At 53.2% G+C, this 25,011-nt stretch overlaps 1 protein-coding gene across 1 annotated transcript; it reads left to right on the top strand.

Moving 5' to 3' along the window:
* Positions 1-1,456: 1,456 nt before the first annotated feature.
* Positions 1,457-24,374, top strand: Loxl1 (lysyl oxidase like 1). Its single transcript, XM_005369477.2, has 7 exons — positions 1,457-2,950; positions 16,174-16,282; positions 19,468-19,605; positions 20,020-20,176; positions 20,665-20,760; positions 22,699-22,814; positions 24,046-24,374. The coding sequence occupies exons 1-7, from the start codon at positions 1,765-1,767 to the stop codon at positions 24,050-24,052; spliced, it is 1,809 nt and encodes a 602-aa protein (XP_005369534.1). The 5' UTR covers positions 1,457-1,764; the 3' UTR covers positions 24,053-24,374.
* The last annotated feature ends 637 nt before the right edge of the window (positions 24,375-25,011 follow it).

Here is a 25,011-nt window from a genome sequence, read left to right as displayed (position 1 = left end):
CTCTCTCTCTCGTTCGCCTTTCCTTGTGTGTCCTGCACACCTCCCCGCCCTTTTGTGTTCCCCTCCCCCATTAAAGTGGACCCATGTGGGAGCCGCCGTGCCGTGTCTGTGTTTGTTCCGCCGTGTGTGTCTGTCTAAGTTTGTCCTGTGTTTTAAGAAGAACATCTAGTGTCCCCAAACTTATAAATGGAGCATCAGTCCCGAAAGACAGCTCAGTGAGTCAATAAATGCTTCATGGCAAGGATGGAGGGCAGAGGGTCCTTGTTCCCAAGGAGTGCCATTCTGGCTGTTTCCTCCTTAGATGGGGTCCAGGAGTTTCCAAAACAGAATCTCCAGGTGTGGAAGACAGGTCCTTCCTCCCTTGTTTGCAAGTCTCAGGGGTAATTTTTGTCCTCCAGTTCCCAGGGCCACATCTGGAGAACACAGCCAAGGGAAGGCCTGTCGAGCAGCTTTTAGAGTGTAACTTCTTGGGTATCAAGTAAAGAAGCTGAAATGCCTGGCATCTTTCTTATTAGCCCTGCCATCCCCAGAGGGAGCAGAGAATCTGCCAGAACAAATGGAGCTGGGTGGAATGATCTCCCATTGATCAAATGTGGCCACTAGATCAGAGTTGGTGAGGAGCACACTTAAGATTCCCAAGCCTTGGTTCTCCCTCTCTACTGTTTCATGCTAATGATTTCTCTGCTCACAAGGACCCTATTCCGTATCTAAGGCAGCCAACTGCCGGGCTCATCTTGACTATGTGTATAACTCAGATTATTTCTGACTAAAGTAGACTCATGAAGCAGGACAGAAACCACTGGGGATGCATGAAGTCAGTATCTGCCATGAGCTCCCAAATCCTGCTCAGCTCAGACACACACACACACACACACACACACACACACACACACACACACACACTCTGAAGTCTCCATGCCATAGACGGAGACCAGCTGGAAGAGTTAAAGGTCCAGTGTCTTTGTACTCAGGGTCAAATGCCAAATGTCCTCAGGGTAGCCCCAGCTAGAGGTAGGCATCTTCCCAGGGAGGCTCACTAGCAAAGACATCTTTTAGCAATAGCTTTGGAGAGGAAAGCAGGCTCCCCAAGAGGCCTGGGAAGAGGTGAAGCCAATGAGGAAAGTGGAGTTCAGGAAAACTGTGTCCAGAGTAAAGTGGAACCAGCAGGGTAATGCCCACATCCTAACCCTGTGGTGCTTGCCAGAAACCCCACTTAACAGAGCTGAGTCCCCAGGGGCTCCCTCCTACTCCCAGCCTCATTCCCTTCCTCAGAGGCAGGTCTGTGGCTTGGCTGGAAGCTGCAAGGACTGAGAGAGTACTGCTTTGTGGGACAGGCCACATAGCTAAAACCCGGCGGGCCATAGGGCCCCGCGGAGGAGGCCCCAGCAGGCGGACCGGGTTCCTGAAACCTCCAGACACTTCCAGCCTGTTGCTTATTCATTCAGAGTAGGAAAGCGCCTGCCTAGCCAGCGGTCAGTCAGTGTGGGGCTGGCCATGTAAGGGCCCCAGGAGGTCCTGCCCGTTCGTGCCCTGCGGAAAGCCTCGTGCAGCCCTGGGCACCGCCCCTGCCCTGCCCTGACCCCTTGGCCTCGAAATGCTGTCATCGGAGGAGCCGTCCCGCTGGGGACAAGGCCAGGATGGACAAAGCTAGAGCTTGGGCAGGCAAGGAGCCTTCCTGTCCTCGAGGCCGTGGGAAGAGAAACACCCACCGGGGCCCACTCCTGAGAGACTCTCTGCCCACCCGGCCTCTGCAGAAGGGCCACTATGGCTCTGGCCGGAGTCGGCAGCCAGCTGGGGACCCTGGTGTGGGGCGCCTGCCTGTGCGTCCTGGTGCACGGGCAGCAGACGCAGCCAGGACAGGGTTCGGACCCGGGACGCTGGCGGCAACTGATCCAGTGGGAGAACAATGGGCAGGTGTACAGCTTGCTCAACTCGGGCTCTGAGTATGTGCCGGCCGGGCCCCAACGAGGAGAGAGTAGCTCCAGAGTGCTTCTGGCAGGCGCGCCCCAAACGTCTCAGCGGCGCAGCCAGGGGAGACCCCAGCGTCGGCAGGCGCCGTCCCTGCCCCTGCCCGGGCGCGTGGGTTCGGACACTGTGCGAGGTCAAACGCGGCACCCTTTCGGCTTCGGCCAGGTGCCCGACAACTGGCGAGAGGTGGCCGTCGGGGACAGCTCAGGCATGGCTCGGGCTCGCACCTCGGTCTCCCAGCAACGGCACGGGGGCTCCACCTCCTCCTCGGTCTCGGCCTCGGCCTTCGCCACCACCTACCGCCAGCCATCCTCCTACCCACAACAGTTCCCCTACCCGCAGGCGCCCTTCGTGAATCAATATGAGAACTACGATCCCGCATCGCGGACCTACGAACAGGGCTACGTGTACTACCGCGGTGCGGGAGGCGGCATGGGCGCGGGGGCTGCAGCTGTAGCCTCGGCTGGGGTCATCTATCCTTTCCAACCCCAACCCCGGGCACGCTACGAGGAGTACGGCGGTGGCGGCGAGGAGCAGCCAGAGTACCCGGCCCAGGGCTTCTACCCAGCCCCGGAGAGGCCATATGCACCGCAGCCCCAGCCCCAGCCGCAGCCTCAACCCCAACCCTCCGACGGCCTTGACCGTCGCTACTCCCACAGCCTGTACAATGAAGGCACCCCGGGCTTCGAGCAGGCCTACCCCGATCCCAGCACCGATGCAGCTCAGGCCCCCGCCGGAGCCGGTGGCACCTACGCTGGTGATCCCCGCCTGGGCTGGTACCCTCCCTATGCAGCCAATGTGCCGCCGGAGGCCTACGTCCCTCCGCGTGCGGTGGAGCCACAGCCTCCATTCCGCGTGCTGGAGCCGCCTTACCTGCCTGTGCGCAGTTCTGATGCGCCTTCGCCGGGTGGGGAGCGAAACGGCGCCCAGCAGGGCCGGCTCAGCGTGGGTAGTGTGTACCGACCCAACCAGAATGGTCGCGGTGAGTACCGTCTTGGCTCGGCATTCTGGTCACAGGTGAATGCTGCCTCAGGGGTGCAGATCCTCTATCTTTTACCAAAGGTTTCCAGGTAGTGGCTGAGCACGGGTATAGTCAAGAGTGGTGTGACTCTCCTCTCCGCCTGCCCTGAATCCACTCATTATTAGGGTCAGAGGCCTGCCTGGCAGGCCTGTTTTCTAACTCTGGCTTTGGAGTAATCGAGGAAGAACTAGCCAAGCTTTAAGAAGCACTTTACAGATCTGACTGGGGTCATCTAGGGACAAGTGGGGAAAGCCCTTCTCCCTGCATCTCCCCCTTCCAGTCAGGGAATCTCCTAAGACTCAGAAATTACTGTATGCAAAGGATGAGGCAAGGATCGATTGTGGGAACCCTGGACCTTCGGGCTGCTTCTGGGGGTACAGCACTGTTCCCATGCCTGGACCTCTGTGAGCGAGCTGGCCCTTGGTGAGTTAAGAAGGAGGTCAAAGAGCAACCCTTGAACAGACCTAGCTTGCAGATCCCTGAGGGGAGCCCATGAGACTGGGATGCCAGAGCCCACTGGCCAGGGCATAAAATCCAATGGACCACCATAAAAAAACCCGAAAATGAAAATAAGTAATATTTCAGTGCATTAAAAATCTGTTATCAACAAATATGTTCAAATTTTAAATAGATCCAGTAATGGTTCCATAACTGAGGCAAAATCAAAAAATCTGAAAAAATCAATATGGGTCCTGTCTTTATCTGAAACAGGATATTTGTTCATGGCAGATTTTTTGTATTGATATTGCTTTTTAAGAATATCATATTAAATATTATCTTGGGTCCAGTGCTTGTTGATGTTCCCTAAGACATAATCAGGCCAATGCTCTACTGGTTCACTTTCATCTTGGCTCTGGGGGAGAGTCCTGGGAAATGTCTGGAGACTGGCCACCCCCTGGCTTCCCCAGGGATGGAGATGTGACCTATTCTTGGGAAGGCCAGGTCATCTGCACACAAGGGTCGGGGTGGAGCAGTCTTCCTCTGCCAGATGGGCAGCTTCCACATGTGCTGTTACTGTGACAGGGGCCAACTGTTGTGTCTGGCCAGTGCCGGATGGCCACCGGCCCATCCTCTGCTGTCCTAGAATCCCCTTTGCTGGTGTTCTCCATACAGGACTGTCTGCTCCCTGGTCAAGGTTTCCGCTCAGTTCTCAGTGCACACACAGCACACCCTGAGGGCAGTGCCTTCTGCCCACAAGCCTCTGCTCCATACCAGGGTTGCTATATCAGGGCTGTCAGGTGAAGACAAGCCTGTATGACCCAAGGGTGCTGGTGCCCAGACCACCTGGCTCCTCAGCCTCTGTCAGCATCGGATAAATGCTGAATCTGATCAAGACTGAAGAGCTGCTGCTTAGTGGGCCCCAGGGCTGAAGGCCAGGGGACAGAGAGTCCAGAAGGCAGGGAGGCACCTACTGTGATGTATCCACATAGTCACTAGAACTGAGTCTCGTTCTGAACCCCACTTTGAAAACCACAGGAGCTGAGGGTAAATCATATCAGGGGGTTGGGGGCTCCTATGATGCATGCCAAACATGGATGGTGAAAATGCATCGAGCCCTTTGTCACCAGCTTGACGCCGCCTGCAGCAGTCTAGTATAGATTTGAGCCCCTTGGAGCAGAGGGTGCTTTACCTATCAAGTGCTTGACTTTTGTGGCTCCTTTCCTTAGAATGTAAGACCTCAGCTCAGAGAAACTCAGCCAGGAGGGCCCCACCTCTGAACTGAGGAGAAAACCAAGGCCTCAAATGCCACAAGGCTGGCAGAGGCAGGCCAGGCACTGCACATCTGGGCCTTGAGCCAGTGGTTTTCTAGGGCCCCTCTGTGGCCTGTGAACTTTCAAGGAAGTCATTTGGTTCGGAGGAGGATAAAACAGGACAAGGCCCGTGTCTGGAATAGGATGCTTGGTGCTCCACAGGCTCCAGCTACTACCCTAGAGTCCCACCGTTCATTTCAGATCAAATATACTTCTCCCCTGAAGGCAGTATTCTGTGTATACAGGCTGGCACACATCAAATTCAGGCTCTTCCCTGAGAGAAGCCCAGCAGAAAGGACACATTGGTGTGGGAATAGATCAATATTGGGAGCAGACACTGTGGGAGGTTCGGAGGAGAGTCTCCTTCATCCTGGGGGAGCACCCACTCTGACATGTCCATAATTCAGCTCTGCGTGGGGTTCCGAATTCCACTTCAAAAATCACAGGAGCTGGGCTGGATGGTGGTGGAGCACACCTTTAATTCCAGCAATCAGGATGCAGAGGCAGGTGGATCCCTATGAGATGGAGGCCAGCCTGGTCTACAGAGCGAGTTCCAGGACAGCCAGAACTGTTATACAGAGAAACTCTGTCTTGATAAACAACAAACAAACAAAATCCCAGGAACTGGGAGTGAATCCGACTGGGCAGGAAGAACATCTGTAATGAACGCTGAGAGCCTCTGCTCCTGAGGTTCCGGGAGGACTTCTCAGAGGGGGTGGCCAAGTGTGCAGGGGATGGTGAACAGCATCTTTTAAGTTCTCCCTCCTTCAACTATCGAGAAAAATAGGATACGGGGATGGAGTTATGGTACATGCTAGTGTGGGACCCCCAAAGAGGCCAGAAAAGGGACAGTAGACTCCCCTGATATTGGTTCCATCCTCCCACCCTGCTGGTCTAGGACCATGGAAAATCCCAGCCCAGTGAAGTCCAAGCTTTGTACTTGAGATCAGCCCCCCAGGCTTGGTGTGGGAGCCCAGGGCGGATTCTCCGAGGCTGACTTCATCCCTCCTGGCCACACATCCAGGGGTCTGAGGCCCAGCGCTGGCAGGCTGTGCTTGTGTGTGGGTGTGGATCTGTCCTTACAACAGCAAACACATGTGAGCACCGCCCACGTCCCCCCTTATGTATGTGGCTTCCAAGTGTCTGTCCTGAACTCAGTTTCTGCCTCAACAGCCTTCTCCTCTTTCTTCTCATGCTGGTGTCGGACTGCTCAGGGCTTCTGCAGTGCCATTGTCTCCGGACGCTAGAACAGGTCACAGAGAAGGAGGGTTTGTGGAGGCTCAGAACTCATTCATCTACTGCACATCTACTCAGAGAGGGCTGGGGAGTGACTGCCTGCCTCCCAGGTCTTCTAGGTCCCCTGCTCTGTGCCAACCACATGCCACCTCTCCTTGAGACTGCTGTCAGGCCCTCCTCCCCCAGCATCCTTGCTCCAGCTCCTGCTTGTCACAGCCTCACATTCTTTGAGCCAGAGCTCTCAATGCTGAGATGCCCCACAGCCCCACAAGATCGGGATTCCCCCTTCTAACTTAACCTGCCTCATTGATCTAAGGCTCCTGCAGTACCATTGTCTGTGAAAGACATTATCTGCTGGATCCGGAACAGGTCACAAAGGTGGCTGTCCATCAGGGGACCCCTGATGGCTGTGTCAGACTTGCCTGGCATGCCTCATTCATCCCTGGCTTGACAAGGCCAATTGGATCTTGACACTTGCACCTAGCACCTCAGAATCTGAGGTTCTTCCTTTTCTCCTCCTCTTTATTGGGCATCCACAGCCACCAACCCTTGTGCTGCTCCTGGGATCACGTTTCCTGAACATCTCAGGGTGTTCCCAGGGTAGTGCCCTTTCTAACCAGCCTCCTGAGCTGCAGAGGCCCTTAGTTCCTGGGAGCAGCCCTGGCTCCCTGCTTTCACCCCAGCTGCCCCTCATTCACCTGAGCCTGATTCCCAGTTTCCTCAGCCTGACTTCCCCTCCGGGTCCTCTGCTCTCCTCCACAGAGCTTTGAGTAGATGCATAGGAAGGCAGAGGCCTCTATCCAGCAAGCTACCAGAGCTAGAGCCTTCGGGTAGGGATGGAGCAGCAGCTTGCTAAACCGCACCCACCTTCTGAGCCTTGTGACCTACATGTGGGATTTCATGACTGCATTTGTTCCCACAAGCTCTTAGTGACACAGATCACAGGCCCCAGGAGGGTGAGAAGAGGGAGCCTAGTAAGATGGCACAGTGACACCATACAAGATAAGAAATGGGAAACAGGACAAGAGTCCTGCCCCTCTGCCAGCTGGGCATCTCTGGGGCACAGCCTCCCTCTGCATGCACTGGTGAGAGTAATGCGCTGGTCCGCATAAATGCACGCTGTGTTCATAGCTATGCATCGTTTTTAATTTTTCTCTGTGTTACTGCATATCATACACGCTTCATTTACTCATTTGTTCCTTTGTTCATGTATTTAATCATTCAATGGCGATTTTGGTACTGGTTGTAACAGAGACAGCTGTAGAGGGTCATACAGGTAAGTGGTAACAAGAGCGGGGTGTGGGTGTCTGAGGGAACAGGCAGGGTTCCGGGCCGACTTCCTGTCTCCTGGCTGGCTACCCTCTCATATGGCCTCCACTCCCCTGCCCTCAGCCTGGACGTCTCTGCGGAGCTGGCTCTTGTTTAAACAAACGTTTGATGGTAGCTGCCACTGCTTATAAATGAGTTCGCTCTTCCCATTTCCTCACTTAAGTCACCCAACAGCCTAGGTAGAGTTACAGTGTAGGATACTGCTCTCGCCACTCTGTATAGGAGGGAACTGCAGCTCCAGGAAGCCAGGGCCACCTAGGAAGGGCGTCTACCCCCTCACTGTCCCCCCTCACTCAGTGTTTTACAGTGTCACCTAACTCGGTGTTCAGTGTCTCTTCGGTCTGAACTTCTTGGGGGAAAAACCAAGGTTTTGTTGTTTTGTTTTGTTTTTGCCTTGAGGTTAAGACCCTGTCCACCTTCCCCCCCCCCCCAGTTGTTGGGGTTGGTAGCAGAGATAGAAACGGGGATATGGAGAGTCCTTAGTGCCTTTTGTGGCATCAGGCTACTGCTAGGCTTAGCTAGAGAGCTCTGTCCCCCGTCTTTCCTTTCTCCTGATGCCCTGGGGTGGGGTATCTTCACAGACCTTTGTACTCAGAAGGGGCACCTCTCCCCAGGAGCACCCTGCTAGAGTCCACCCCACTTCCTTCCAAGCCAAGAACACATGGAAAACTCCCCAGGCGGTGGCTAGAACAAGCAGGGGAGGGAGGGAGCAGGAGGCTGCCAGAAGTCCAGCCAGGCAGCCCACACCTGCTTCCAATTCCTGTGCCCAGCATTCCTGCGGGGCAGCATGGGAGCAGCATGGGGGCCTGGAAGGAGAGGCTGGGCCGTGTTCCCACCCATGGCCTGACCTAACCGCCTCCTCCCCACTGCAGCTGGACCTAGGGTGTTTTGTGGGGATTCAGGATTACAGAGTAAGGGCTGGGCCTGGGTCCTTTGCCCCTCTCCCCTTGTGATAAGTCCCTGGAAACCAGGACTCTAGCGGTTTTCCAGGAAGTGGGGAGGGAGTCAGAATGGCAGACAGAAAGGAGAGTGTTGGAGGCCAGTGCTGTCAAAAGTGTCAAACCTTAGGAGACAGCCTACCCTTCTCTCTGCTCATGGGCCAGCTGGAACCATGGGTTTCCCAAGCCCCAAATAAAAGGGTCTTGGAAACTAATGCCAGCACTGCTTGACAATGAAGATAGGCTTCCATAGGCAGGTGATTCCCAGAGTCCTTGTGGGTACAGGCATTCACACACTTGCTCACTGACTCCCCAGCACCTGGGCAGGTAGGTTAACAGTGCCCTAGACCCATTCTTTCCCTCTCTGACTCTCAACCAGCCAGAAAGAAACCAGACACCTGGCTTAAGGGTCCAGCTCCCAGCTTCCTACTGTACGTAAGGGATACCCAGGCTTGCAGCTCAGTGCAGGCAAAGATGGCAATGCCCATAAAGCTGACTGCTCTCAGGAGCTCCTGTCCAGCCGAGGATTTTAGATGACATCTCTTGAGGACATGTAGTCATCTGGTGGGTATATGTTAGCCCCATTCTGTGTGCTGAACACTTACAGCTGGGAATTAGCAAAAAGAAACATGAAATGTTTGCCTTTTGGGACCTTGTGTTGCCATTTACAGACATAATTCATAGGTAAAGTGGTAGGTGCTGAAGATAAAATAGAAGCAGCTAAGGAGATCAGGAGTAGGGGGAAGGGAGCAGTTTCCAGAGGTGACCACCAAAGGCCTCAAGAAGGTGACATCTGAACCCAGACTCAAAGGAGGCACATGCATGAGCCATCCAGCCATCTGCAGGGAGAGCGTTACCGACGGGGTGGGGAATGGGGGTGGCCCAAAGACGCCCCAGGTGTGCTCCAGCATGCTTAGGTTGAGTGAAGTGGAAACAGAGATGCAACTGGAGCCTGGGCAGAAAGATTGACAGGGCTCAGACGACAGAGGACATTGGTGGCCACTGTGAAGTCTTTGGTCTTTACACTCTGTGTACTAGGAGGCCACTGGGCTGGAAGCGTGTAGCTGGGAAGAGGGGTGAGTGCTGTAAGAGGAAGCAGGGTGCTGGCGGAGGAAGTCGAGCTTGACAGGTGGGCTCTGGACCTAATGATGGCTTCGCCCTGGTGTGAGCATAATCAGCCGTGAGGGTGGGAGGGAGGCATACCTGCGCAGAAGTGCACAGTGAGCTCAGAGTTTAGAGACAGAGAGGTCAAGCTGCCGTGTTAGCAGCTGCTTACTGGTGCTTACAGTTCAGCGTTCTGCCAGGTTAAGGACAGACCACAGAATGCCTCTGCTGCCATCCTGAAATGTCTTTAGGCAGTTGGGAGCCACTGAAGGTTCTAGACCTGGTTCTGTAGTCCCCCTTCCCCAGCCTGGAATTGCCCCTTCACCATGGGGCAGAGTGGCTTCTGGAGATAACCTTTGCCTGCAAGCTAGCAAGAACAGGTGGAACACCTCTGGGCGGGTGCCGACAGCTTAATGTTTCAATTATTAGCTAATCATTTCCTGGGTTTGGGAGCTGCCAGCTCTGTCCCATGCTGGCTCATCTTTATTCAAGTCTGAGCTGGGCAGAGCTTTCCGCTCTCCCCACCTAGGGGCTCCTCTGGAGTCTGGCTGTGTTCACTGCCAAAACATCCTACTCGGCACATACTTCCCAGCCGCCTGATGGGTTTCTGCTGGACTGTGTTTATCCTCCAGTCCTGGGCTCAAGAGATTAGGACTCTGCTGGATTCCACTCCCCAGCCTCTGAAAGCCCCAGCAGCAGGGGCTTAGGGAACATGGAAGCCAGGGGAGAGTTAGGACCCCACAGAACCTGCAGAGCTAGAGGAAAACAGGGGACCTATAGACTTGCACACAGGCACACATGAACTGGGCTGGAGGAAAGAGATTTCTCATGAGCCAGGAAGGGTTTGGGTCGGTCAGTGGGATAATTTCCTGACTGATGAGGTCAGGAGAGGTCTCGGGCTCTTGCCCAAGGCTGAAGAATGGATTGAATAGCTCCGAAAAAAAAAGTATTTTTATCTCCAAGTGTTTATGGATCCATCCAACCTGTGCCCAAGAGCCAGTTAGTTCAGTCTTCCCTGCATCTTTCAGATAGGGAAACTGAACCTCAGATAGGGGAATGGGCCAGTACACTAAGAAGGTCAACACAACAATGGCAGTCTAACCTCCGGGGTCTTAGGCACCAGATCCACTCAGATCCTGCCCAGGAAGATGCTCATGGTCACTGCCATCATGGGAGTGTATCAGACCTAGCCTAAGGTGGGAGGACAGGGTAGGCTTGTCTTGAGGCCATTGGCTGCAGGAACAGTGTGGCTGGCCCTTGCATGGAGCCCTGGCTGCCACGGAGGACAGAGCTGAAATGCAATGTTTGGCCTTTCCCTGGGCTGGATCTTCATTATCTTAGCCTAGGGGCCCACCATGGCAGGACAGCTCTCTGCCTGCATAATGGCTTGGGACCTGGTTTGCTCACACCCAGGCCCTCCCCAGCTGAGTCCCAGCTTTGGTTATCCCAGGGGTCTTTACTGTCCTCTGATTCAGTGTTCCCAGTATCCTGGCCCAGGCTATGGACAGCACAACCCTTCCTAGGAAAGAATGAATACAGGGGCCTGGCACAGTGCTCCAGGCCTGGGTGATGAGGAGATCCGTGCAGACACATGGAGGCAGAGAGGTCTGGAGAGGGCCACATACACATCTAGAACAGGAGGGGCAGAGCTCAGCCATCATTGATAGGGCCCACTCACCCTCCGAGGGGGCAGCAGAAGAAGGCTGTCCAATAGTCTTGGGGCTCTAATCCACTCCCATCCTGTGACTCTGAGACTAGGGAGGACGCTGAGCAGGTCTGGAGGTCCCCTGTCAGTTCAAAAGGGACATGCATGCTAGCAAACCTGTAAGAGTATGTCATCCATTGTGTACTGTGTGTGGGACAGGCAGGGCTCAAGGCCACTCCTTCCCAGGAGACCAGGCAGATGGCATCCTGGAAAGGCAGACTCCTCTTGAGCAGTGCCAAGCCATGCAAAAGGTCCTGAAGGTTTCCAGTGACTGAAAAAAAATCAAGACACAGTAGAGGTCCTGTAAGACTATCATGTATGTTTTATGTATATGAATGTTTTGTCAACATGTATGTATGTGCATCACATTCATGCCTGATTCAGAAAGATATCAGAAGAGGGTATGAAATTCCCTGACACTGGAGTTACAAATGGTTTTGAGCTGCCATGTGGATGCTGGAAACTGAACCTAGGTCCATTTTTTTTTTTTTTTTTTTTTTTTTTTTTTTTTTTTTTGGACAGGGTTTTTTTGGGTTTTTGAAGCCTGTCCTGGAACTAGCTCTTGTAGACCAGGCTGGTCTCGAACTCACAGAGATCCGCCTGCCTCTGCCTCCCGAGTGCTGGGATTAACGGCGTGCGCCACCACCGCCCAGCTCATTTTTTTTTTTTTAAACCATTTTGGCAGCATGGTTTCCCTGTGTAGCCCTGACTGTCGTGGAACCCAATTTGTAGAATAGGCTGGCCTCAAATTCTGAAATTCATCTCCCTCTACCTCCCAAGTGCTGGGATTAAAGGTATGAGTTACCGGGCCCAGGTCTCATTTGTATTTAAACACAGCCCCATCTGACATGAACTGCATAGTCCATAGAGATTGGCAAGTGTTCTGGACATACGTAACGAGACCGGAAGTGAAGCCTGAGAGAAGATGAGAGACACTGTACACGGGTCATGGACCAGTTTCTTTCTTTTATTTCTGAACTAATCAGACATGAAATTTATCTCATTCTTTATAGTCAGAAAGACATGAGAGTTTCACAAAACAGTATCAGAAACCATGTTTTTAGTCTCCAGGTCCAGACCTGAGGGTTGGGTGATAGACTCCAAGCTTGTCAGAAAATATATCTGATCCCCCACCCCACCTCAGAATTATGTCCCATAACTGATGGCACCCCTGAATTTGACCCAGCCTGGAACAGGGGTGACCATATTATATCTGGACTTCATTCCCACACTGACCACCTTGCCTGTGCCCTACAAGCTGATAACGCAGACCCAACTCCCCAGCCCTATGCCTGCTGACCTCCGTGCAAGGCTTTCTTATCTCCCTTCAATCAGACAACCTTCCCCCATATTCAAACCCCACAAAGGGAAAGAGAGCCCAAGGCTGGCTGCTGCCAGAATGTCCCCTGGGATCACAGCCTGGAGAAGGAGGCCTTGTTCCATTCTGGAAAAACATACTGGCTAAGGGAAGGGCCTGTATCCCTGGGACCTCAGCAGGAGGTCCCCAGGGTGAGATGGGAGACCAGGCCTGAACTCTCAGGACAGCCAGGGCATGATAGGGATGGGGGCACAGTGGGGGTGTGAGGAGCTGGGCAAGTGTGGGGGCTCTGTCATGACAATGCTAAGTTCATGACAGGAGTGATTTCCTGTAACTACTAAAAAAAGGCAAAAGCAATCTACAGTGATTTAAAAGCCCCATTGGTATGTGCCAGAGATAAGGACATTTTCCTGGTTCTGTGGTGGTGTACTTAATGGCAGCATACCTTTGTCAGCACCTTGCCAAACTGCACCAAAGTCTGTGCCTTCATGTGGAGAGCAGACGTCAAAAAGTCTATTGACTGATTGATTGTTTGATTGATTGATTGATTTGATTTGTATGAGTGTTTTGCCTACATGTATGTGTACCGTATGTGTGCAGTGTCCACAGGGGTCAGAAGAGGGTGTCAGATCCCCTGGAACTAGAGTTACAGATGTCTGTGAGCTGCCATCTGGGTGCTGGGAATGGAACCCAGGTCCTCTACAAGAGCAACGAGTGCTCTAAACTGCTAAGTTGTCTCTGCAGCCCCAAATTTATTTGCATAAAAAGAATGGCAGGAGGAAGCTGAGACATAGGCTCTCCCTAAACTGCCCTGACTCACTGTGTGAATATAAACACATCCATCGCCCACTCGAGATGACTTCCTCGCACTCCCACAGCTGTAGTATGCTCTGGGGTTATAAAGAGATAGGCACACACTATGAATGTGTATTAGGCTGCTAACTGCTTAAGAAACAGAGGATGTGGCCTGCTAACCGTGAGTAGGATGTAGGCCCTGCCTTTAGAGAGGCCCCCATCTGGACAAAAGGAACCCACAGAGGAATATGAGGAAATCCCAGTAGTGAGGGGGGAGTATGTGCACCCCACAATGTCACCACCAATCAGGGAAGGCTTCCTGAGGCAAGAGGTGGGGATCAGTGCTGAGACAGAACAGCAGCCTGTCCCTGGTCTCTCCAGTGTGCTCTACAGGTAACGTCTCCCAGCAGCTCCTGGGCTGACACCAAAGCTGCATCAGAACCGGAAAGATGGCTGATGTCAAGACAGTTCCTATTGCAGGGCTTTTCTCTTAGGACACTGCTTTCGTTTCCTATGTAGAGAAAGAAACTGAGGACAACAGTACTAAGATTCAGAGATGTTGATAGATCCAGGTTCAGTGTTTCCAGGATCAGGGCTCGGTGTGTGATGAATCTAACCAGGGTCTGGGCTCAGTGTATGGTTAGGTCTCAATATGAGCAGGATCAGGGTTCGGTGTGACCAGGATCAGGGCTCCGTGTGCGGTAAGAGTCCCAGTGCAGTATGTGACCAGAATCAGGATTCTATGTGTGACCAGGCCGAGACTCAGTGTGTGATGCGAGAGTTAAAGCTCAATGAGTGACCATGGTCAAGTCAAAGTGTGACCAGGATCAGGGATCAGTGTGTAACCAGAATCCATACCCGCTGTGTAACCTAGGCCAGGACTTCCTGTGTGGTCACTGGGCTCCGTCTGTGGCCAGGAACAAGCTCCATCAGAGAACAAGAGCAATGTAACTGGCCCCAAGTGCCCCTGGTCTGGGACTCTGGCTCTTCTGGCTGTCCAAGATTGCACAGCCAGCTCACGGAACAGCCTAGCGAAGAAGGGCTGGGCCAGGAAAGCTCGGTGGAGCCGTCTGTGTAGTATTTGTTGAAATCTGGCCTGAGATGGGAGCGGCAGACTGTCTGGTGCTGAATGTTGGGCCCAGGAGGCTTAGGCCCGGCTGCCACACCCACCTATTGCCGAGTTGCTAGAGAGTGAGGAAATGGGACCCCTCCTCTCTTCCTTATCCCCCTTCCAGAAGCTTCTGGGAACCAGTGGGTGAGAACCATCTCCCAGCTGGTTTGAGGTCTCGAGGGTCCCCTGGGAAATGACTGCAAACATTCCAGGGGGCTCATGTCATAGAGCCTAGGCTGGCCAAGAAGTCCCCCACTTGCCAGGAGCCACCTCATCCTCACCCACCCTGTACTCTAAACTTCTCCATTCCAAGTAGGTGAGGTCACCCTGGCTGCCCAGATCAGGCTGCCCCTGAGGCCCAGGCCCCAAGGAGAACAGGTCCAGGGCAGGAGCCCAAGGGATATGTATAAGTGTGAATATGTATGTGTTGTGTGTGTATGTTGTGTGTGGTGTGTGTGTGTGTGTGTTGTGTATGCATGTTTGTGTGGGTGGTGTGTGTGTATGCAGTGTGTGTGTATGCGGTGTGTGTGCATGCAGTGTGTGCATGTTTGTGTGTGTGTGCAGTGTGTGTGCGATGTGCCGTGTGTGTTCATGTTTGTATGTGTGGTGTGTGCATGTTTGTGTGTGTGTGGTGTGTGTGCGGTGTGTGGGATATGTGGTGTGTGTGTGCATGTTTGTGTATGGGGTGTGTGTGTGTGTGTGTATAGGCACACACCTCTGTCAAAGGCTATGAATCCAGACTTCCCTTTGCCTCATTGCCAGGACCTTTAAGCTGATGGGGGGGGGGATTGGTAAACAGGGGGCCTAGAAGCATCCCACTTTGCCTTGCCTGCCTTTACTCTTCCCCACTCCCCAAGGGCAGAGGACTAAGATGCTAGAGAACTTGCAGTCTCTTTTTATCATTTGCCAGACAGAATCCCCAAGGCCCAAGGAAAGAGAGAATTTAGAAGTCCCAGGTGCCCAGCTGTAAGCTGACTGTAGAACGAGGCTCAACCCCACCACCCCCACCAACAGTTCCCCCTCCACCTGTGCCCTCACTCCAACCTCAAGATCATCCTGTCCTTATGCCATTATGAGATGGCTATGATACCTGCCTATGGTTTGTGCTTATTCCTGGTAACTTACTCGGACGCTTAACTGGTGAAAGAAAAAGGGAAGCTCCTGACCCTGGTGTAGCCTAGAGAACAAGTGGTCACAAAGAACGGTTGGAGCAGTTTTTAGACTTCCCCCGGGCCCTGCAGGGGTAGAGTGGGAGCCAGGCCCTCCCTTAAGTTGCCCACAGGGGATGGTTGTGGGCTGATTTAGAGTCTGATGGCCAGAAGTGGCAGCAGGTGCCAAGAAGAGCATATCCTGAGCAGCTCGGCTGGCACCAGGCTGAGACCTCTGCTGGCTCAGGGAGTGTGTTTTCTTCCTGCCCATCCCCTCCGACCAATTAACGCCCACCTACCTCTGCCCATGAACCTTCTGGGGCCCACCCTGGGCCCAAAGCCCAGGCTGTCCTGGTGGTCCTTGAAGAAGGCTGGCTCTAGAGGTAAGAGGAGTGTCTTGGCTAGTATGCAAAGATCTGGGGAGCAAGGACAGAGGGAGCAGCTCTGCCAGGAAATTCCTTGGTCTCCTTCGTCCCGTCTCTGAGGCTTTACTCATGACATGCCATTCCACCTTCCAGACACCTCTTCCTTCCAGTTCCTGAGTCTGGTTCACATTCCAGACCTTCTAGGACTGCCCCCCTCTCCCGTACCACCAAGCTGTAGAGGCAGTTACTGCTGCTGACCTCCCAAACCCAGGACCCCACTGCCCAGGAACAATGGCCAATAGTTTGGTGGAGGAGGGCTTTGGAGGCAGCAGTAACCAGCCTGACCCTCTTGGTATTGTGCTCTTCCTCTCCCACTCTCTCTAGGCCTCCCTGACTTGGTCCCAGACCCCAACTACGTGCAGGCATCCACGTATGTGCAGAGAGCCCACCTGTACTCCTTGCGGTGTGCAGCGGAGGAGAAGTGCCTGGCCAGGTAAGGAGCACTGGGGGTGAATGAAGCATAGGGCCACGCAGTAGTCCATAGGAGTCACCCAAAGCCTGGCAAAGTATCTGAGCCTCTCAGAGCCCTGACCTCCATCTTGCCTGGCTTAAGGAGTGAGGAAAAGGGAAGGAGTGGGTTCCTCCTAGCCTACATACATTACCCACAAGGACCTTTAATACATCATTAATACGACATCAATCGTAACACCAGTCCTGGCAGAATGGGCTGCCCCATTAGGAGACTAGGGCACAATGAAAGGAACTGAAATTGGTCCTATCTGTATTTCCAGTGGTCAGCGTGGATGTCAGGGAAGTCCTGGATGGAGGGCACAGTGCTGCAGGGTGAGGATAGGTGTGGCTTTGTCTGACCAGGTTATCGTCTGATCATAGCCTGGAATTGGTAGGCATGGGGAACAGTGAGGCCTCAGTTAGGTACCGTCCCGGACAGAGGAGGAGAGCGTTGCCCTGAGTTCAGACCAAAGCACACCCATCCTGCTCCAACAGGGCTCACCGCAGGATGGTCAGCAGTTCATATTCTGCTTAGCGGCTGTGCTTTCGAGTCCTCTCTCCCTGTGCTAAAAGACCTGGCTAAAGGGGACATTGATCTGTTGCTCTTCTAGACAGGGGTGCCAAAAGTATATTTTTTCCCCTTAATTGCCCACTTTAAAAAAAAATGTTCTTTATTTATTTTTACATGTGAACTCTCTTAACCTTTTACTCTCTAGGAAACCCTTTGGAATGTCAACATTGGTTTATTTTAGACCTTTAGCGCTGTGCCCCCTCTGATTAACTGACCAGAAACTCTCTCACCTGTTTGTGAGAAGATAAAGCACTTTCATTAGCATATGACTCAATTTGCTCCTTCTTTAATAAGGCCTTTGGTAAAGTCTTTAAAATGATACCAGAGTGATGGGTGGAGCAGTTGATTGACACTCAGGTGAAAGTCCCTATTATCCCAGATGGGCAAAGTGTCCTTATTCTGGGGACCATCCATGGACAGCCACTAGGTTAACCTGACCATCAGACCTTGTCTGTGTCTCTTGTCCTTGAGAAGAGACCAGCCTTTATCCTCCAGTGATAAGGGCTCAGTCTCTGTGGTGGCCTGCACGAGTCTGAATCGTTTAGTTAAAGCCAAATTCTCAATACATCTTGGAGCATCTCAAGTGTCCAGCCCTGAGCTCCCAGTTGGGTGAGGAGGATGCAGCCGGCCCCTGTCCTGGGTGACTTCTCCAGCTAGCTGGAGTGAGTGACCCCTCGCTCCAGGCTCTGAGGACAGAAGTAAGCAGGCAGCAGGAGTAGAGTGAGAGCCAGGATGCATGGCTCTGGGGCTTGGGGTTAGATCTGGGGCTGAGTAAGGTCAAAGAGGGAGGGGCCTGGGTAAAGGATTACTGAAAGGCCTGCAGAGCTGGGGCCTGGCAGTGGGAGGATCTCCAGCCAGTTCAAGTGTGGGCTGGAGCCCTGGGCCAGGTCCCACACTGCAGGCTGAACCCAGAGAAGGGGAGGGGGTGTTGCTTCAAGTCTCGCCACAAGCCTGTGACCAAGCTGGGCCTAGACGCTAGATCCTGCTGGTTTCCCACGATGTTCTGAGCCGAACAGCAGGGCAGGATTTCACCAAACAGGCAAGGAGGATGTTTTGTTTCAACCCAGACACAGACAGATTCCAAGCCTCTTCCAGACAGGGCCAAGGGCCTTAAGTACTGGCAGACAGGAGTCTGAGCTGCCTGCTGTCCAGACATATTCTCAGAGAGAGCTAATCCCCACAATGGGCCACCTCTCTCCTCTCGCCTTACAACCTGGCCCCAAATGAGGCCAGCCAGGACAGCTGTCAGCGGTCAGCTGCAAAGAGGGGAGCCGGCAGCCCGACCAGGCTTCCTGCCCCTCTCTCTCTCTCTCTCTCTCTCTCTCTCTCTCTCTCTCTCTCGTGTGTGTGTGTGTGTGTGTGTGTGTGTGTGTGTGTGTGTGTGTGTATGTGTGTGTCCTCTCACAAGAGAAATCCCTCTTTTCTCTTTCTTCCCTGCTTCTGCTGGGAATTTAACATCACACATGAATGGAGAACAGGCTTCCAGAAGGGAGAGAGCACATTGCTGGTCCTGAGGCCAGGCCATCATGGAGAGATGGTCTGATCGTACCTGCACCAGCCCAGGATGCATGTGCCATCAGAGTGAGCTGTAGGTAGTACTGGGAGAGCTCACCAGGATGCTTCTAAGTACAATAATCATGGCAGACTTCCTGGAGGAAGGGACTGAACTGGGACTAGGAAGCTAAACGAGCTTAGAGCTGTGATCATGCAAACAGTGTGGGAGGAAGGGGAATGAGAAAAGTCTTATGGGAGAATAGCTCTTGGAGCTGGCGTTCAACCTGTAGCAGCGGAGCAGACGAGTGCGTGGGCCCAGGAACATGAAGATTTACCCAAGATGTGCAGGCCTGGATTTTAGCTGCACACAAAAGACACGCAATGCTTTGGTCACCAGTTAAGGCCCTGTCCAGAAGAAGGAAGAGTTTGGATGTCCCTGGGTATGGCTGATAGGCTCTACTTTCATTATTTATTTTAGTATGTGTGCAGGTGATGTGTATTCATATACAAGTTAAGACCGAAGGACATCTTCCAGGATGTTGGGTACCCCTTTTGAGACAGAGTCTTTCACCAGTTAGCTGGCAAGTCTAGCTGGCCAGCAAGCTCCAGGGAATCCTCCTGTCTCCACCTCCCCAGGGCTGGCATTAGAAGCACACAACTCCATGGTTGGGTGTTTACGAGGCTTCCGAGGATTGGACTCAGTTCTCAGTGCTTTCAGGGCAAACACTATACCAGCTGGGCTGTCTCCATAGGACCCAGAACTGTTTATTCTTAAATTATCCTTCAAAGATGTTGATGTGACTCCCAACCTCTCCCAGGGTGGTGGTGGGTGCTAGCCCTAGCTGGAAGTTTGTGGACTGAGTCTGTTAACAGCTCTCAGTCACACACAGAAGGCCAGAAAGGAAAGGAAGCCAGGTCTGGGTAGTGTCATGAGAGAAGAGGCCAGACCTCACTGTCATGTGGGGGTCAAATGTCAATATCTTTGGAGTAGGAAGGGGCTGAGAGAACAGCGGCTAAAGGCTGGACACAGGGCCTGTTGTAGCTAGCATAAAATGACTTTTGGTGTTATAGTGTCATTCCAATCTCCCTGCCTGTCCCCACAGCACAGCCTATGCCCCTGAGGCCACCGACTACGACCTCCGAGTGTTGCTGCGTTTCCCCCAGCGTGTGAAAAACCAGGGCACAGCAGACTTTCTCCCCAACCGGCCACGCCACACCTGGGAGTGGCACAGTTGCCACCAGTAAGTGAGACTGAAGTGACCTTTACTACTTCCTCACCCAGGCCAGGGCCCTCGGTGCCTGAGTCTTCCTATTAGCTCTCTGGGGGATGCAGGTGTTTGTTCTTGTCCTAGAAAATTATTGCTGGCCAAAGGCCTTCCGCAAAACTGAGTTGAAAGATGGACCATAGAGCCATCAGCCTTGGTAGGGGATGGAAATGTCTGGAATGCAGGGTTTTGCCCATGGGGGCAGGAAGGAGTCTAGAAAAGAAGTAAGGAGCAGGAGGAGGCGGAGTTCTGAGGTGATCTAGCACCAGAGACGAACAGAAGGGCGCAGTGGTTAGGAAGTCACCTTGGCAGGTCATCTGGGTCACCTCATGAGGGGAATGTGAGGGACAGTCCCAGGGAAACTAGGCCTTCTTCTCTTTCCTCCCCCAGACATTACCACAGCATGGACGAGTTCAGCCACTATGACCTGCTTGATGCAGCCACGGGCAAGAAAGTGGCCGAGGGACACAAGGCCAGCTTCTGCCTGGAGGACAGCACGTGTGACTTCGGCAACCTCAAGCGCTATGCATGCACCTCTCACACACAGGTTGGACTAGTATGGCAGGGTGGGTCAGGAGTGCGTGCATGGGAGTGGGCCAGCCAAGTGAAGAATGGGCAAGTGCCTAGGCCGTGCCCAGTTGGTTCTGGTTGAGGGTTTTATTGCCAATTCTGAGGCTATCACAAGGCCCTGCAAAAGCCTCTTCCTTCCTCATCCCAAGGGGTGTCTGACTTGGAGATGAAAGAGCATTGTCACACCGTCTAGATAACACCATGTCTCATTTGCCTAAAGAGGGACAGAGGTCTATCCCAAACCACAAAACATCCATACGCCCATCTAATTTTCCATACTTTTCTTCGGCCATATTTGTCACCCAGTCTGCCCATGGCATCTCCATCTTCTGCTTGGTTCATCCACCTAGTGGCTCAGTGAGGCCCAGGCCAGGGAGGAAGCACAGAGGCAGAAGGCCCCAGACTGCCTTGGATGGGCATGGGGTGGCTCTGAGAGGCAGCCTTTCCTTTCATCCCTTTCCCCAGGGCCTGAGTCCAGGCTGTTACGACACCTACAACGCAGACATCGACTGCCAGTGGATTGACATAACCGATGTGCAGCCTGGGAACTACATCCTCAAGGTGGGCCTCACAACCTGGAACATTCTCCCCAACTTGATGCCCAGGTTCATCTTCTCCCTCTTCTAAAAGACGCTCCCTTCTCTGGCTGCGTCCCCACCTCCCCAGCTGCTCAGCTGGGTTGCCATCTTCACCGCTGTCTGAGATTCTGGTCCTCTCTGATCAGGGGTGTCTAAGACGACACACTTTTCTCCCCAGTAGACCGCAAGGAATCTTCAGCCCTGGCATAGCTACAGGAGAGGTGAGGATGGCATTATTATCTCAAAGTGACAAAGAACCCAGAGAGTCAGTCAGCCCATCCTCCCATGTGTGGAATGGCAGGCTCTCAGCTCCTTGCAGGACATGTGCCAAACCCCAGGGAGTCTGTGACCAAAAGTCCCCTCTTGCTTCATGGAGTGTCCTGAGCTTACCCTGCCAGTCATTCCCTTTGGTACTGGGACGAGTAGAAATGTGTGCAAATGACACACAGCCCAGCTTAGCACACCATTACAGACGTGCAATAGAGGGTCGTGTCCCCATGGCCTGACCCCAGGAAGTTAAATCCTTCATGCAAGCACATGGAGGGTGGGGATAATCTGTCAGCTGTCTTAGACCTACTCCATACCAAAGTTCTGTGTGGGCAGAGCCATGGGTGGTGACTCTTGCTGCCCGCAGAGGCTGGTGGAGAGGTGGACCTCAGAGCACAAAGCAGAAGCCACTCACGGCTACCGCACCTGAGTTCTGCTCCACAGGGTGCGTGTGAGTGAGTCCTACCTGTGAGCTATCATCAAAGACTAATGAAGGCCCCTCTGAGATCCGGGCAGTGGGCAAACTGACCGCATAAACAGTTCACAGTTCAGGCTGTGAGGAGGACAATACGATTTCAAGTCACACTTGGCCTTTTTAAGATTTTCTGATTTTTTAAAATTTCTTTTCCTCTATATGGGTTTTGCCTATGTGTATATCTGCGCACTGTGTGTGAACAGCACCTCCAGAGATCATAAAATGGCCCCGGATCCCCTGGGACTGAAGTACAAAGGGTTGTGAGCTGCCGTGTGGGTGCCAGGGACCAAACCTGGATCCTCTGGAAGAGCTGTCAACCTTCTTAAGAGCTGAGTCATCTCTCCAGCCTGTCCTTTTTTTTTCTTAAATATTTAATTATTTAGTATACAATATATGCCTTCAGGCCAGAAGAGGGCACCCGACCTCATTACAGATGGTTGTGAGCCACCATGCTGTTGCTGGGAATTGAACTCAGGACCTTTGTAATAGCAAGCGATGCTCTTAACTGCTGAGCCATCTCTCCAGCCCCAGCCCGTCCTTTTTAAAGCTTTGTTTTTCTAATTAATTAATTAGTTGTGTGTGTGTGTGTGAGAGAAAGAGACTGCAGATGGGGTCCATCCGTGCTAGGCAGGTGCTCTGTCATAGCTGTACACCCAGCTTAGCCGTATTCCTTCTTAAATGTCCTGCAGTGACTGGTCCCTGCTCACCCAACCTGTTACGGTTGGTCTTTAACTCTTTCAGACAAAGAGTACAGGACATGCTTGGGCCGTCCTCTCAACAAAGTTGGCTTCAGGGCACAGTAAATACCCTGGCATCGGTTGAGCCCTCAATATCTGTCACCTGGACAGGGATTTTAAGTGTTGGAGTCAAGTAGCCCAGTTCCAACCCTCACTCTGGGGCAGAAACTGGCAACAGTGCCCTCTGCTGGGCCCTCCTGGAATGGGCTCTGACTCTGGGGAAGTTTGTGATTTCCTCTTGCTGGTGTTTTCTTGAACCTTAACTATTTCTTCTCTCCCACCGTTGTCTCTTCGTCCCAGATCTTTGTCCCTTGTGTCTGTCTCCACCTCCTTGTCTCCCTCCCTGTCACTTCTGTGTCTGTAGCCTCTCCACTACCTTCTTTGGTGACAAGGTGGGATGCAACTTCCTGACAGGCCCCCTTTCTCCATTTTTCTTCTCCAGGTGCACGTGAACCCCAAGTACATAGTTTTGGAGTCCGACTTTACCAACAACGTAGTGAGATGCAACATTCACTACACAGGTCGCTACGTTTCTACAACAAACTGCAAAATTGTCCAGTACGTGTTTGCCCACCCCCGACTCCTGTCCTGAGCACGTTCCTGCCTGGGTCATTGATGGCCAAACACAGCTATGGTCTTCTAAAAGGAAGACCTTTGTCTGTACTAGTCCCGAGCTGAGTGCTCGTGATGGGGCTCGGGCTATGGGGTACTGACGTCCAATCCTGTGGCACCCTGGGATTTTCAGATAGAAACTGGCAGAAGGCAGAACGGTTTGCTGAAGTGCATGGCCTCTGCAATCCCAGTCTGCAGATCCATGTTCTGATAACTCCCTTGCTCTCAGAACTACCTTTCTCACACACTGCACAAGCTGGGGATGTGGACTTTTGGCCTGATGCCAGCGTGCCCGGGTCTCCAGCACATGGAGGTTAAGCCTGTGGGGTCAGGGCTGAGTGTGTGACCAGGGCTGAGTGTGTGACCAGGACCAGAGCACATATAGCGACAGCTCTTTTATCCATAATTACTCCCAGTCATAGACTCACATATGAAAGAATGGGTCCTGATACCTCTACTTCAGTACAGAGTTCAGGTTACTAAGGAGTAGAGTCAGCTACCATCGCCCAGGACACCGCAGATAGGCGAAAAGACCAAGTCCTTCTCTGTACAGGTCACTTGGCTTCCATAGGCCTGAGTTTTCAGTGCCTTCTTGCTCTTCAAGGCCCATGAGGATGTGACTCAGACCACAGGGATCCCATTAGCACCATCAGGGCCCTCAGAGGGTAGACACAAGCATCTGGGGCACCCTGTGCTCCCCTAAGGACTGAAGCTGTGGAGGTCAAGGCCCTTGCTTCCAAGACCTCGCTACATAAGTGCTTGGAAAGCCTCGAATCTTATTAGAGGATCCCCGTGACCCTGACCACAGGCAGGCTGCCGGGCCAGCGTGCACAGGAAGCTGCACAGAGTGTTCCCAGAAAGGCCACGGGACTGACACACGTGGCTTTCCATCATTTTTCTGAAGAGGAGAAAGGAAAAAAGGGGGAGGGCAGAATTAGAAAATAACAACCAGAGAAGCATTTCCTGACAAGAACCGGGGACAGCTGTGGGAGGCTGTGAAGCATGCTAAGACTGTGCCCCCAAAGGTGGGGGCCTGAGTGTCCTGCCCCTTTGCCCTGAGCCCACACTCCCGGGAAGATGGAGCCCTCTGCCTGCCCCATCTGTAGAAGGAATCTGTCAGCAAGGCAGGCCACCTCACAGATGTCATGCCATTGACCAATTCTCTTTCTTTCCTCAGGTCCTGATTTCTGAGTGGACAGCCTCCCCCTTGTCTCTCCTTAAAAAGCAGGCCCTATTCCCAGGCAGCCTCCCCCAAGAAGCCCAGCCCCCTAGCCCAAGGGCAAGGGCAGCTGGCAGCTGGGGCATCCCTCCCTGCCGGCCTCAGGGAGTGAACGTGGACCCAAACCACAGGGATTCTGGATGCCAGACCCCATTTTGTATAATTCTCCTCTACAACATCATTCTGTCTGTTGTTGGTTTTTAATTTTTATATTTTGGCCATTCCACACAGCAAGATTGCCCGGGTGCTGAATAAAACAAGGGTTTTCTAGTCTGGAGTCTGCGTTGGCCTAGTGGCTAGGTGGACCACAGCTGGGGCCGGCCCGAGAGGTGGTCCAGGGTTTCAGTCTTTGTGCAGGAACATGTGGAAAGGGTGACTTCTGGCCTACCAGGGTGCCAGCAATCCTCCGGGATGCCAGACATATCCATCATGGAAACGCTGTGGGGTCTAGCCCGAGGCCAAGCTGTCTTCTCGGGTAAAGGACCCCATCTCACTGAGTGGCTGGGGCCACTTCAGCTCACCCCCAATCACACTTTTCTGGTCCTTCTTTCCTTCTCAGTCTGCAGCCTCACCACCATCATCCAGCAAGGGGAGCTAACCACGGCATTCACAGTGCTAGGCACCCTCAGGACAACCCCAGCCCCTGCCTGACCCACACAATCACAGGGTATACTCTGTACCTAGGGAGGGGGCGGAGGAGCCTTCCTGTGGGTAAGGGCCACCTCCCCAAAGGGAGAGGACACACGTATTCTTGGCAGAGGGGATGGCATGCAGCACATGGTGAGGGGGGCCTGGAGGCTTAAGGGAATGCAAGAGGAGATGGAACCCCTGTCCTTCCCTGGAAATGGTGTTCTAGAACTCCTGGACACCAGTCTGGACCAGGAAGAAGTGGAAAGGCAATGTCAACTCCTTCCCTCCTCTCCC

The sequence above is a fragment of the Microtus ochrogaster genome, unplaced genomic scaffold (genome assembly GCF_000317375.1).
Source record: "Microtus ochrogaster isolate Prairie Vole_2 unplaced genomic scaffold, MicOch1.0 UNK49, whole genome shotgun sequence".
NCBI classification, from domain to species: Eukaryota; Metazoa; Chordata; class Mammalia; order Rodentia; family Cricetidae; genus Microtus; species Microtus ochrogaster.
This window is presented reverse-complemented; position numbering and strand designations above follow the sequence as displayed.